The sequence below is a fragment of the Lactuca serriola genome, chromosome 1 (genome assembly GCF_051521515.1).
Source record: "Lactuca serriola cultivar US96UC23 chromosome 1, Lser_US96UC23_V15, whole genome shotgun sequence".
Classification (NCBI taxonomy): Eukaryota; Viridiplantae; Streptophyta; class Magnoliopsida; order Asterales; family Asteraceae; genus Lactuca; species Lactuca serriola.
In genome coordinates this window covers 93,113,047-93,128,541 of record NC_136408.1, presented here as the reverse complement: position 1 = coordinate 93,128,541, position 15,495 = coordinate 93,113,047, and the positions used below count along the sequence as shown (strand labels likewise).

The 15,495-nt window shown below is 35.7% G+C and overlaps 1 protein-coding gene across 2 annotated transcripts; it reads right to left on the bottom strand.

Annotated features, from left to right (window-relative positions):
- Positions 1-488: 488 nt before the first annotated feature.
- On the bottom strand, positions 489-4,994 carry LOC145095317 (RAF-like serine/threonine-protein kinase 20). 2 transcript variants are annotated; one of them, XM_079033222.1, is made up of 10 exons: positions 4,862-4,994; positions 3,253-4,625; positions 2,527-3,173; positions 2,375-2,455; positions 2,107-2,259; positions 1,858-2,021; positions 1,638-1,785; positions 1,430-1,552; positions 1,254-1,341; positions 489-909 (listed from the first exon to the last, which is right to left on the bottom strand). In XM_079033222.1, the coding sequence occupies exons 2-10, from the start codon at positions 4,367-4,369 to the stop codon at positions 737-739; spliced, it is 2,694 nt and encodes an 897-aa protein (XP_078889348.1). In that variant the 5' UTR covers positions 4,370-4,625; positions 4,862-4,994; the 3' UTR covers positions 489-736. The 2 variants fall into 2 exon arrangements, with proteins under 2 accessions (XP_078889348.1, XP_078889350.1); XM_079033224.1 differs by having other exon boundaries at positions 2,375-2,446.
- Positions 4,995-15,495: the final 10,501 nt, after the last annotated feature.

The following is a 15,495-nucleotide window of genomic DNA, read 5'->3' as shown; positions in this document are numbered from 1 at the left end:
AACAGGAGTTAATGACTCATTTCATTAGCACAGTACCCAAACATAAATAGAAAATATATTTTATTATTATAATCTTAGTTAAATTTTAGTGATCTTTTATTATGTTTAAAATTTTTTGTTTGTACATGAAAAAACCGTCAATTATAGTTGATTGAATTGTGTACTTGTGTTATACACTAGATTTTAAACTATGCGTTATATTACATATAACATAAAATATTTACATGAAATTTTATCCTATTTATGAATTATTCATATAGGTAAACCAAATACAATTATTGAAATGTAATGGCTGGATCCATCATCTTGTTTATTGCATTACATTATTAGTGTAATATTCGTCCTATTCATTTATCATATCATTCTATCTAACCAAACAGGTTTTCTAATTTAAAATTTATGCATATTAACTCATGTCATTTCAAATATGAGTTTTTTTTTTTTTTTTTTTTTTTTTTTTTAAATAAAAAAAGGTTTGTGGTTTGAACTTTGGTTATGGACCCGTTTAAAAAAAATTCTACAACCGAGAATGAGAACCAAACCGAATATAATCGATTTCAGTGTCTCGATCAAGTTTTGCACCTCCGTTTCCTAGAATAATATGCTTGACACCAAATGTGGTTACATGATATTGCCACATTTGAACTACAATATTTTGAGTGCTATAAAAGAATTGATATGTCATTATAAACTAATGTGATACATTGCTTTTCATCTTTTTTTTTTCTTATATATTTCATCTTTTGGCATGATTATATCTCTTTGACATAATTTGAAACTTATGTGTTATCTCGGTGAACGTAGGTCTGTCTGTTGGATCATATGACCAACACTCTTCCATTAATGTCTTCCATCCATGATCACAACGTTCCGGAATTGAAGGCCTCAATGTATTACTCACAATCCCACCTTCATAACAATTTTCGAGGTTCAAATTTTAACAAATAATTTCTACATATATATAATGTCATTACAAAAACCTAGTGTTGAGATAATGATCCAATTTCATGAATATAGTTATACAACACTTTTGAAGTACCCATTGAAATGACCTGTTAAACTTATCACAATTTTGAACTAATATTTTTCACTGCTGTCTAAATGCAAGAAATAACAATGTACTTCCATTTATTTACCTTTGTTTCTTTCTATTACAACAATGTACTTCAATTTAACCAAATAAATAAATAAAAGTACATTGTTATTTCTTGTATTAAACCCTTCAATTATAGTTTTGAAAAGTGAGAGCTTACCTATAATGGCCCCACAATGCATGTCTGCATAGGGCTCCTCTCCGGTCAAAATCTCCCACATTGCAATCCCAAATGAAAATACATCAACCTGACAACAATAATAGTGGTTAACGCAAAAAAAAATATACATAGAACTAGATTCAATGGTATATGGTAATTTACTATTTTGCCCTTACTTTCTCAGAAACCCTAGTACTGCTACCATTCAAAAGCTCAGGGGCCATCCATGGAAGTGTTCCTCTTACTCCACCCGACACAAGTGTGTTTCGTTTAATTCTTGATAAACCAAAATCACCAACCTGGAATTTAATTGTATAATGGTATTTTAATGTAATATTTTTTACTTGAAATATTATAAATTATAAGAAAATAGATATGAATTACCTTGCATACGGGTCTATGAGGATCTCCCAAATTAACAAGCAAATTTTCACATTTTAAATCAAAATGAACAATGTTTTTCCAATGCAAATACTCCATGCCAATTGCAGCATCTTGCATAATTAGAAGCCTCTTTCTACGATCAAATGATCTGCAACATATATGTTAATTCTTCATATCCATTTTTTTGAAATAATAAGTAATAAGTTGATGTTCAACTTACTTATCTTTTCTCAATAGAACATGTCTAAGTGAACCATTAACCATATATTCAGTAACAGTGGATAATGTTCCCCCGGGCCCATCTGGCACCACACCATAAAGTGCCACCACATTTGGGTGATGAAGTCTTGAAAGTATTTGAGCTTCTCTCCAAAAGTCTTTAGTCTATCAATTTAAGAATGTAATCATCGATCAAATCTAATCTTTCTTTATATATAATTTAGGTTAGATTCAAGAAATATCAACTTACCAATCGCTCTTGCTCTGATTTTTTTGCTGAAAAACAACTTTTTTTAATCCTTTTTATAGCAACATCTGTTCCCCTCCATTTACCATGATAAACAGTTCCAAATGTACCAGATCCTAGTTCACGTAGTTCTTCAAGATCAGCATTTTTTATGATCTGCATCTAAGGAATCCTTAGTTAAAATAAGCCAAAATCTTTATTTGATTAAAGTTTTTTAAACTTTTATTTATTCGCCATATTTTGTAATAGGAGAGAGCATAAATTACATCACCTGTAGACCATGCATTCCAGCTTCAACTTCAGCTACTGTTGTATGGTGTTCACCTTTCACTCCTTTATCATCCTTAACATCCTAAAACCGGACATTAATCAAATTGACCAAAGAAAATCATTAAATAAAATGAATTTCTATAAATAATTTACCTTGCTATGAGATTGAGCAACAATCTCATTTTCTCTATTACTAATTACTAAAACTCCATCACTTGATTCATCTTGAACATATGGCATCACTGTTGCAGATGAAGGGATGCCAGGTGGCCGATTATCAGTTACATCTTCAACAATAACAGGAAATTCTTGCACACTATCATTTTCCACAAAGCTTCCAAAACGAGAAACATCATTACTAATGGCAGCAGAAACAGCTGGACTTGTGATGATGACGTCATTCATACGAGGGGTATTTTTGTAATTTGATCTTGAAATGGACCCGTTTCCACTTCCGTTAGATGATAAGAGGACACAATTTTCAGCATACACGTCAGCAATTCCCATTTCTGCTGACGTGTCATGATGCCATCCAGAAGATAGGTTGAAGATTGCATTACTACTTTCTGTTCTAACAACGTAGTTTTGATTATTTGAAGGTGGATATACAATGTTGTGCTGATTTTGATGTGGGTCCTTTATATCTTGACTCCATTCAGTATATTGATTGCTAAAATCAGAAGTTATGATAGTTGGAGGAAAGTCAGCTTCAGATGTTTGACTTGTCTCCTTTATCATCTCTTGATGCATGAAGAAAGGGTTTTCATGTCGGGTAGGCATTAAAGATTGAACCATGTAATCTGCTCATAGCGATAGTAGACAAGGGCAAAATAGTCAAATGATGAGGACAAAATGAGAAATTAATGTCATAAAACATACCGGATTTATCATGTGGGAAAACAAACTTTTTTGGCTGGATTGCAGATTCATTATTTACAGGTGTTTGAACATCAACATTTCCATGATCATTGCCATGATAAGAAGTAAGATCAAGATGATGAGAGCTACCATATTTTGGTTGTTGATCCACTCGATCACCATAATTAAGCTGACGTGGCATCTGAGGTGACATATATGACGTCATCACATTTACAGGAGTCTGAATCACCTGATTTTGATTTGTTAAATTCATCAAATTCAATGAACTTCCTTTAATTGGTTGAAGAGTTAGAGATTCTCTACTAGAAATCTTGCGAACACATTGATCGTTCATGCCATTTACAGCAACCACATACTGAATAGAACTTGAATCATTAGAATCTGAACTCTCGGGGTCATTTAAATTTATAAGAAAAATACGTAATCTTTGAGACCCTTTTTCAAGTTCATGATATTCATCTATCATATGGAGAAAGTCTTCATTAGAACATACGGATATTAACGCATCAAGATCCTCATCTGGAAGTTGATACTTGATTATATGAGGGTGGTTGCAAATATATGAAGTTTTATTTATAAGTTCTTGATAATTTAAATCTTTTCTAATAGATATAATCCGTGTCTCCCCTCCAACATATCTAAGCTTCCCATCACTTGGCCTTGGTAATATTTTCCCACCAAAACTACATAAAAATTTCATTTTTCCAGAAGAAGAATAATCAGAATATGCATATTTTTCTACTTCAACTGGAAGTTGAAGTCCTATGTGAGGATGATCTTCATAAAGAATTTGTGGGTTTGGATTGAAATGAAACCCTGCTTTCTTTTGTTGGTATGGATCTGTATATATGTTATGATCTTGATGGTATTCTAAGGGGAAATCTTCAAGATTTTCTAGTAAGTTTCTTGATGATCGAGTTTTTATGTAAACTTTTTGAGGACATTCTTCGGTTGTTTGTATGATTCTTCTAGGTGTGCGTTCTCTTATAAATTCTGGGGAAAATTCTTCGCCTGTTTGTACAGATAGATTGCGTATACGGGAGTCTAGATCACTTTCACGCCTTGTTATACCATTATATACATAAGTTCCTGAACTACCCGAAATTTCATTGGTCATTGTCTCAAATAAAACTGATGATATAAAGATTGCTTAGCATTGAATTAGCATTATTGTCCCCTTGCAAAAGATGCACTTTATAAGGGCTTTATATTCCAAAACAAGAGATGTTGTGGCAGGAAAATCTCGACTGAAATGGGCTTCGGATAAAAAACTATACCCCTTCAAGCTGTTGTTCTTCAATTTCTTATCAAATTATGAGCAAAAAGGATTGCACGTCTTCATTTGACTCCAATAAGTTACAATTCAAAGCATCCTGCAATCAGAAAACCACATATTTTCATTCAGGCATTTCATTGAACAGCTTATCAGCAATAAAATCCACAAAGTAAATCACATTGCATGGAAACCAACAATAACCGACAAAAAGCATGGTCCATGGAGACCTTCCGTTTCTAAGCTTTCTTTGGAGAATTATGAGATAAATTTGACCTTCCCGTAGGAAACACCAAAACATAAATTTAACATTAATTATTGAGAATCGATGGTTACCTGCCATTTTCCCCATGGATTCAATTAGATTGAGATTTCATTATCCAATCAAACCCTCATGGGGATGGGGATCAGACAGAAAATCCGATTAGGGATTTCAGTTTTGTTTATTCATGAGGTGTAAAAAGATAGAGGCAGTTTGATCTTTCATAATTATCAGGATTACGCGCCACCAACCCATGAAAAAAGGGGGAGGCGGGTGGGGGTACGCTAACTAACTTATGAATTGGGATCATATGTTCATATGTTTTAACGGTTGGAAAGTTTAAGAGTTTTTGGTAAAAATAGGAACTGGTTTTTTTCCTTTGTAAAAATGTAGGTATTTTTGCTTGGGACCCCACCGGTTTATCGACTTTAGAATTAAACAAAATTCAGATTTTACATTTTTGGTCCTTTAGATTCTATTTTTATTTTTTTATATAGCTTTTATTATTAAAAACTCTACCTTTTAACCTTATTATATGTTGTATATTAATTACTTTATTCAAATTATATGTTATACATTGATTACTTTATTTAAAAATATGTTCATGTATTATTTTTAGGAAATTACATTTTTAAATAAATCTAATCAACACCTTCAAATAAAACACCAATATTGAATATATTACATTGTTACAAAATTACAAAAGCATTTAAATATGACATTACATTACTAAATAAGCATTAAACAACAATACAAATTAAGCACACATTTAAACATAAATTAATAAAAGTACATACTTTACATGACATTGTATCTTGGTTGAGAATTTGAACAATTTCTTCGATTATGATCAGGTTGGTGGCATAATCCATATTTGCGAGGTTCGTCGGAGTGGCGAATGTCCATCTCATTACGAAAACGGTTTGAACATCTCCGACCTTGATGAACAGAGTTTCGAGTAATCTGTTTGGATCTTCCGATCTGACTCTAACTAATAATCAACGTGAGAAAGCGTTACAAAAGCAGAATTATATTGATGTTTATACGTCATTGTAGTGTACACATTATTCACAACAAAAAGAGGGTTATCCTCTCTATACCGAAAAACTAAAAGAGCATGAGAACACAAAAATCTTTCCATTTGCCATTTTCCACATGTGCAAGTTTGTTAAAAATAATGGACAATATGTGTATTTCCTCCGGTGCCATTTATCCGTAACTTTGTAACAATTATGTAGTCGCCTTCATTGTGATCAAACTCGGTTAAATTATGGATTTGTGCACGAGTGTTCCAGTTACAAAATAGACGCCACATAAATGATGGTAGAGGTGTATTACAATTTGTTACAATATTACTATGCTTTATGTGACAACCATCTATTTTGGTCAAACAAAGTCAACCTGGTCAACTCAACTAGTGCTAGTATGATAGGGTTTACGTTATGTTTTCCTAATGTACAACTTACTATTATAATACAAAGTACCACTCGAGGATTTCAAAAATGCAAATGTAAACTCTAAATAGAGTAAATAATGTAACAACCCGATAAAACTCAACCATGTATCCTACTGGGATGTATAACACTCATAACACGACGTAGTGGAATCCTAACACTATGGGGCAAAGCCATAATAAAGGCTACAAACAAAATCTCTTTCTATCTCTCTCAATCTATCTCTCTCCCAAATCTCTCTTGGTAATAAAAATCACATTTCCAACTTTTTCACAAACACCCATACCATTATAGCCCTTCCTTTGTTGAAAATGGCTCAAACTGAAGAAGAAAACAAAAAAGACAAAGAAGGGTTCGCAGGTTACTGTTCACCTGCGAACCTTCGCAGGCACTCGAAGCCATTAGCTACATGCAAACCCTCTTAACCTCTCGCATGCGAACCCTTTCTTTCGGACCAAAACCCTTACTTTCGCATCTACCGACAACTTTCGCATCTTCTTCGTGACTCTCGCACAGAAGCCTCTCGCAACGAATCGGACACGTTCGCATCAGACACTCTTGCAACGAAACCTCCTCTCGCAGTCGGACACTTTCGCATCTACACCTCTCACAACTAACCGAGAACTTTCAAATCAGATACCTTCGCTGCAAACTTCTTACTCTCGCACCGAACCTCCACCTCTGCGGGCCAGCAGCCTTCGCACCTTTGGACCCCATTCCGAATGTTTGGCAGTTTTGCACTTTTCGTCAGTTTTAGGAGTTTTGACGTGAAATTTCCACCATACCCATATTTTTCACATCCTAGACCCCCTAAACTCATATTTTATCCACATATTGAAGATTTATTAATAATAAATCATACTTTTGCATCAAATAATATCTAAAGTTATATATATATATATATATATATATATATATATAATATTTGCACAAGTGGGTCAAGTGGATCCCACTTGCCACATTTATGTCACTTCTCAAGTCTTCATTGGTCAAATCATTATCCATTACACTTCCCAACAACCAATCCACTTGCCACATTTCCTTCCATATAAGAAAAACCTCCAAGAGGTTGAAATCACTTCTCTATTTCCTTCAAAATCCACTTTTCTCCAAAAAGAGTTCCCACTTTTTCCCTTCAAGACACGATTTTTTTGAAGTATATTTGGGTCATCTCCTCACTCTTGGTAAGTATTCCTTCAACTTCTAAACAACCTACATATTCTATACAAATCTCAAATCATTTACACAAATATTTATATATATTTGTTCATAGGACCATAAAATCTTCAAGTATTTTTCAAGTGTTCTCAACTTGAAAACTCCTCACCACATCCTTCCACTCATCAAGAAAACATATAAGGTGAGTTCATACCCCTATATTTTTTCAAGACTTTTTCTATGTTTTAGGGGGGAGTACAAGTAACATACACGAAAATTTACGTTAAAACGCAAACATTTAAATACATTATTTTTACGAAGAGTGTTAAATACGTGAAACGACTTTACTACCAATCTCGTATATTTTTATATACATAATCCCTAGAGAGAAGGTTCACTAATAGACCTGGGGACAAGTAATTCGACTCATACATTACATTATTCTTATATATATATATATATATATATATATATATATATATATATATATATATATATATATATATATATATATAGAGAGAGAGAGAGAGAGAGAGAGAGAGTACAAAACGTTCATTTCATTAAAACTTTATAAATATCGTTTACGAAACTTTACCCCCTTTGTAACCCGTTTAGTAATGTAATGCTCTAAAAATTCCAACCAATTTAAACTTTTCAAAAACAACCCAATTTCATTAAATTATTACAAAAAGGTTTTCAATACATTTATTATCAGAGTATTCCCAGAACCATATCATAAAACATAAACATGATGTTGGGTCAAAATATGGTTTATACTTTGCTTTTCTAGGCAATTATATTTTTCTGTAATATTTCTGGAGTTTACGGTTGAGTTTATGGCCGTAAACCCATTTACGGCCCATGTTATACGGCCCATATTCTCCATGTATGTATATATATATATATATATATATATATATATATATATATATATATATATATATAGGAGTTAGAGTGAGGAGTACTGATAGATGAACGAGAGAAGAGAGAAACTAGAGAGCATTTTGTGTGTGTGAATCTTTTGTATCTGGAACTTTAATTCTAATCAATTCATAGAGAGATTCATATTATTCTTCTTCTCCTTCTCTTCTATTTGATCTGACATCATCCGTTTGATTGGGATTCCGCACCATCAAACGGATCTGATTGATACACAGGCAGATTAGGGACTTACAATTGGTATCAGATCCAAGTTGTATCAGTCAATTTTGTCAGATTTGGATCATTATTTGATCTTATTTTCGAAATATTCTTGCGTTTTTTGATAGATCTCTGAAAAATAAGGGGGGTTTGCTCTTCGTGTTTTTCATAAAAAAAAAGGTTTTTCATCGAGTTTTGGAGCTTCAAAGTCGAAAAATCGATGTTTTTGGTCGGAGTTTGCGGCCGGCGGCTAGGGTTTCGAAGTTCACGGCCGGAAACTGGTCACGCTGCCGGAGGATTGCAGTCGGTGTTTGCGGTCCGAGGAGTTCACGGCCTCGGTTTGCGGCCTCGCAAGAAGCAGCCTCGCTCCGCAGCCTCGTCCTCGCATAGCTCCTCGGCCTCGCAACCAGCTTCGCTTCGCATTGAAAAAAAAGGGGCCCGACTTTGGAGGCGTTGGGGATCGAACCCTCGACCTCCAGCTCGCATTCCTTCAGCGCCTTACCAACTCCTCTAGACCACAAGTTGATACATTCATTCCCCATTTAATTCATAACCCGTTTTTTTTTTTCGCTTCAAGTTTCGCATTTTTTACACTTTCAGCCCAAAATTCAATTCCTTTTAATTTTAAATTTCTTTTTCATCCAAAATAAAATAATAAATAATAATAATAATTATTATTATTATTATTATTAAATAATTAAAAAAATTATTTTTTAACTTTTATTTTTTATCTTTTATTTAAAATTTTGAATTTGACTTTCAAGTTTGACCTTTGACTTTAAACTTTGATTTTTTTGTTTAACTTTTAAACTTTCAAATTTAGCTTTTCGATTTGACTTTTAAGTTTGACTTTTGAGTTTAACTTTTTAAATTTGACTTTTAAGGTTGACTTTTGAGGTTTATAATCAAAGGGTTTGACTTTTAAGTTTGATTTTGGTTTTTAGTTGTGCTTTTTAATTGATTTTAAGGTTTAAGAGGGAGTTGAAAACATGAAAGAGAGTCGTCAGGATATGTTAAGACAAAATTTCAACATTTTCGATTATATCCCTGGAGAAACTCTCGAAACTCAGTTGCAGCGATTTACTACACTTACTACTGAGAAGAATATAGTTGTGATCTTCTTGTCTAAGTTTGAGATAAACAAAAAGTTACTGAATTCACTTCCGAAATCATGGGATATGAACGTGGCTATCATCAAGAAGACAAAAAATCTCAATCATCTTAGTCTTGTTGATGTAATTCAAGAACTTGATGCTTTGAAGTGTAGAAAAATAATGAGTTCTAAAAACATTCCGGTCACTGAAGTTACATGTACTCCAGCTTGTGAAGCTACAATTAAATTTCTTCGGGAACAAATTGATTTATTAAAAAGAGAAGTTGAAGACCTGAGATATGAAGGATATCAACTCAGGAAAGGACAGAAACCCCTGAAGGCTGAATTAGAAGCAAAAACCAAGGACTTTAGGAAACTTCAGGAAGAGTATAGCAACAAGTGTGAAAATTATGACTACATTACGAGACAACTTGATGCTGTAACTGAAGAACTTGACTCTTTGAAAATTAAGTGTGGAAAAACAGACGTTAGTTTCAATAATTATACTGCGTTAAGTCAGACAGTCGAGTCCTTATTTGAAACCCAATTAAAATTTAAAGATAATCAAAACAAGGGTCTAGGGTATGATAGTGTTCCTCCACCTTTCAATCATAACTACACATCCATCCCTATGACTCAGGAAGAAATTGACAGGGAGGCACATCTTCAATATGGAAAACCAGCTGGATTTGTGTCAGGAGGTATTCAAGTTGAAAATACTAATGCTTCTACTTTATGTGCAGGTAAAGTAGCAGAAGATGAGAACAAGGAGAAAACCATTGAGCAATCCAACATCTCCTTGAACTCAGAATTTGTTGCTTCGAATTCTGTTATTCCTAACAAACCTGTCGTTGAGAAATACAGGCCACCAATTCCATTGAAACAGAGTGCCTGTTGTAAGTGTGCATGTGGGAACAATAAGAGTCAAGGAAAGGATACGCCACCAGGGGCAGGAAGAAACAACTTCCTAGTAACCAAAAAGACTTGTTTTCACTGTGGAACACCTGGACACATTGCCAAAAATTGTCCTAATCGCACATACGTTCCCTACTATGCACAAGGTTGGCAGAACGCGCCAAGAGGGAGATTTTTCAAAAGAAACCCCGCAAGGTCACGTTCAGACAATGCCGATTGGAATGCCATGAAGGCCAAGAATTCAACTACCAAGGCCAAGCATCCAACTCCCAAGGCCAAGCATCCAACTCCCACTAACAAGAAGGGAATGTTGGACCAGAAGTCTAGTTCAAGAGATTCTCTTGTGAAGCCAAGATCGGTTAGGTCAAAGTCATATCGGTAGTCGGCTTCAAGTTCCAAAGCAAGTGCCGAGGAACCCATTGGATCGAACAAGAAATGGGTTAAACCCGAATATACATGGGTACCAAAGGTGAAAACTCCCAAATCTTCTAATGACTCTAATATTTCATCGTCTTCTGTTTGTGATAAGCAGGATATGTTATGGGAGAGAGTACCCTGCATTGATGACAAAGGTCGACCCAGTTTCAAAATGGACTGGGTTCCAAAGACCAATTAATCCCGCTGTGTCGGAGCAGCTATGGAGGCATATCATCAGACTTCGGTTTGTTGGTAGTGGCTGTTCCAGGCACATGATAAGAGGCATCTCTCAACTATACAACACTCAGAATTTTGTTTGAGAGTATGTGTCCTTTACGAGAAGGGAAGAAAGGAATGATCACTCATGGGGTTAGTGCTTAACGATGTGAAGAATTTTTGGATCTGTTATGAGATTACGCGTGTTGTTCTCAGACCTTTTGGATGCAAATTCAATCGGCGACTTACGGTTTGAATTTTCTTCTCTATACTCCTGAGTTTTTCTTAAGCTGATTCGCTTTAAAGACTAATTTGTGTTTTAGGATAGTTTAAATTTGCTCATTTACTGTCGTTTCTCTCCTATGCACAAATTTAGGGGGAGAAATAAAAACAAAACAAAAATTAGAAAATTTTAATTAAAAAAAAAATCCAAAAACATTAGAAAATCAGTCAAAAATATGGTGTTAATGGAATGTGCTTGCAGGAGATGTTTTGGGAAATGAAATTAGCAAGTGATAACAGGCAATCTAAATCGACATAACGTACCTAAGTTGAATCGTATACGCTCTGTGTTCGATGCGCTGGTAGGCACGAAAGATTTTAAATGGACTTGATTAGGGAAAGTTGAACCTAATGAATTTAAGTACCTGACAAACTTTGACCTAGTTAGATCCGTTTAACCTGATTTCACGACGCTCGGATAGGTTGAGCAGGGAGATATACATGGGAATCTACCGGTCACATTAAATAACCTGTATCTAGAACTGTGGATTCACTTTTCCTCGATGTGCAAATTTTGTCCTTAATTCCGGTTGGATGGGGCGACTGGTAAATTCCGATAAATTAGGTATGTAGAATATCATTTTCTTTCTTTCTGTCTGTTAGTCATATGTTGTCTCCTTTGCATGACTTCTAATCCGACCTGGTACACAACATATGCAACTCCATTTCTCTAAATGTTATATATATATATATATATATATATATATATATATATATATATATGAAATTCCTCCTATCTGTTAGCCATATGTTGTCTCTTTTGCGTGACTTCTAATCCGACCTGGTACACAACATATACAACATTCTACTTCTCAACCCCTCTGAAACAATAAGTAATAGAATTATGAATCTATCCTCTCTCTGAATGGTTGTCTGCTCACCCGGTGTAAGGAGTACTCTAGAAGTTCTTGATGGCTGGGGCATATCAGGAAGCGGGAAACATGTTCTAGTACACTTAAAATTGAACACATACAGATTGTCTGTAGATCTCGCTGCTCGATTTAGGTGGACAGCAATATCCCTGGTTGTAGTCAGTTAAATGGTCATAAGAAAATTTTATTTAAGAATTAGGGTTGATCATGATAATAAAGTTACAATTAGATATATGCATGTATCATGTCATTGGTAAATTGTCCAAAATTGTCACAAATTTTTCGTGTTTAAGTGGACCACAATACTGGCGATCGATCAGACGAAGATGTGAAAATAAGGGTACCGACAAGTGGAATAAGGTTGTCCAACAACTTTGATTCCAAATCACTCTTAAAGTTAGCTATTATTTTTGTTTTTGTTAAGTTTGTTCATAGTGTTCTTCTAATTTAAATATAAGGGGGAGAATTAAAAATAAAAAAAAACGAACAAAAATCAGAAAATTCAAAATCAAAAATAGTGTTATTTCTGTTTTATTTCTTTTTCAGAAAATATAAAAAAATCCAAAAATATTTTTGTTTTTGTTTTAATTTGTGTGCTGAGTTTTCTTTTAGTTTTGTTTTGTCTTGAAAAGTGATTTCAAGTATAGATAAGACTCATGGAGTTTGTGTTGAAGATTTCTGAGCCAAGGCTTCATCCGTGAGCATCGAAGAATTCTCATTCGAAAGAGCAAGAAATGAAGATTATTCTTCCAACATTCAATCCTTCAACCCCAGAAGCAAGGAGAAGCTGAAATTGAAGATTAGGTGACAGATTGCATTGAAGCCTCCTCAATCAGTCTGCTACTATCTTAAACCTGCTGAAGTGATCCAGAAGATTTGTTCTCTCTGATGTTCTCTCTGAAGATTCTCAAGCTGAAAGCGCTATCTTTCAAGAATCAGTACAAGAAGCCTCCTCATCCAATGTGCGTTCAATGTCAAATCTTTAAGAAAAGCTCAAGTGCTCAAGATGAAGTCATTCATTGAAGATTCATATGTTCATCCTGATGCTGTGAAGAAATCGAAGGATAAAGCTAAAGCCAAGCTCCCATTGAAGATTGACAAGAAGAGCCAGCTACTTTTTAGGGGGAGCTTATTGGGTCATTTAAGAAAAGAAAGCTATAAACCAAGGGGAAGATTGTTGGGTCAAAATATGGTTTATACTTTGCTTTTCTGGGCAATTATATTTTTCTGTAATATTTCTGGAGTTTACGGTCATGTTTACGGTTGAATTTACGGCCGTAAACACCTTACGGCCGTAAACCCATTTACGGCCCATGTTTTACGGCCCATATTCTCCATGTATGTATATAGGTGTTAGGGTGAGGAGTATTGATAGATGAACGAGAGAAGAGAGAAACTAGAGAACATTTTGTGTGTGTGAATCTTTTGTATCTGAAACTTTAATTCTAATCAATTCATACAGAGATTCATATTATTCTTCTTCTCCTTCTCTTTTATTTGATCTGACATCATCCGTTTGATTGGGATTCCGCACCATCAAACGGATCTGATTGATACACAGGCAGATTAGGGACTTACACATGAGGAGCGGTACGATCACACCTTTGCCTTGCCACGGTCTTCTGAAGTACCTGAAACGTTAAACCACAACTGTAAGCCCGAAAGCTTAGTGAGATACCCCCAAAATACCAACCACATATACCATACACATAACATGTTATATCATAACAGAACAAAACAGCCATGCACTTCGGGTCTACTGTGTGATTGGTCCGCCCGCACCGGGCCTTCAATCCACCTGGTCCACTCTCTGAGTCTATAGTATGGCTGGTCCGCCCACACCGGGCCTTCAGTTGGCCTGTTCCACTCCTCGAGCCTCAGCACGTCTGGTCCTCCCTCTTGGGGCCTACAGTCTTTCCGGACCGCTCGCTGGGTCTTCGGGATAACCGGTCTGCCCTGGGTATGTTGGCCTACAGCACAAAGGAGGACCCGCCTCAACCCAACCTAGTCCAACAACCATGTGCACATAAACATATAATCATACATCGGTTCACAAATAATCAAACCGATCTTAGCAGATCACATACATAGCACATCCCTACCAGGATTCCGACCTACCTGGTCACTAGCATAACATCATCTTATAAACCAGAATACCGACCCTAACCATGTCTCTAACATACACCACCCTAACTACCATAATGCAAACATAACAAAGCAATAACACAAGAAACAACTACCCAGATTTCCATCCAATAAAGGGCCGGCCTTAGTGCCTTAGACCCTGTTGATATAGTGAGGATAACTCACCTGCAACTGCCGACTGATAAGATAAGACCAAGCTGCTCCGATCACTGACACGATCTCCACCACTAGCCAATACCAAATAACTGAACTCAATAAATACCAATAATTACCAAAATACCCTTGGAAGACAACTGGTCAACTCTTGGTCAAAGTCAAAGTCAAAGTCAAACTTCCTGACTGACTCTACTCGCCGAGTCAACCCGCTGACTCATCGAGTCCCTATGCTTTGAAAACTCTTAGAACACAACTCAACTCGCCGAGTCACCCCAATGCTAGCCGAGTCTAACAATCATCGAGTCCCATCCTGCTCAACTCACTGAGTCGTCCCTCGACTCACCGATTCACGACTTAACCATAAAAAGGTTAGGGTTCCACGACCAGACTCGCCGAGTCCAAGCATAGACTCGCCGAGTCCTAGGTGATCTTCAACAGACCCGCCGAGTTGTTCTTCCAACTCACTGAGTCCATGCACATATTCATACAACTCGTCGAGTGCACCCATGTGACTCGCCGAGTCTCTTCAGTTCTCATTCCAAACAGAGGCTTTTCAAGCCATGCAGGGACTCCAATCCATAGATCCATTCCTCTACAGCCTAACCCTCACATAAAGTTGCAAACTTTACGTGAGAGCAAGGAGATATAAGCCCAAAACACTTCTAGGGCTAGGGTTCAAGACAAAGGGTTTCACCAATGGCTCCTAGACAGGAACTTTATGATCTTCTGGACCATATCAAGTCCAGATCTGAGGTAGCAACCTCAAAATCCAACCTCCAAACCCAAAATAACTCTAGAAATGCCCCAAAACTCAAGCAACAAAGGATCTATACACAAAGGAGCTTAAGCAATAGGTTATT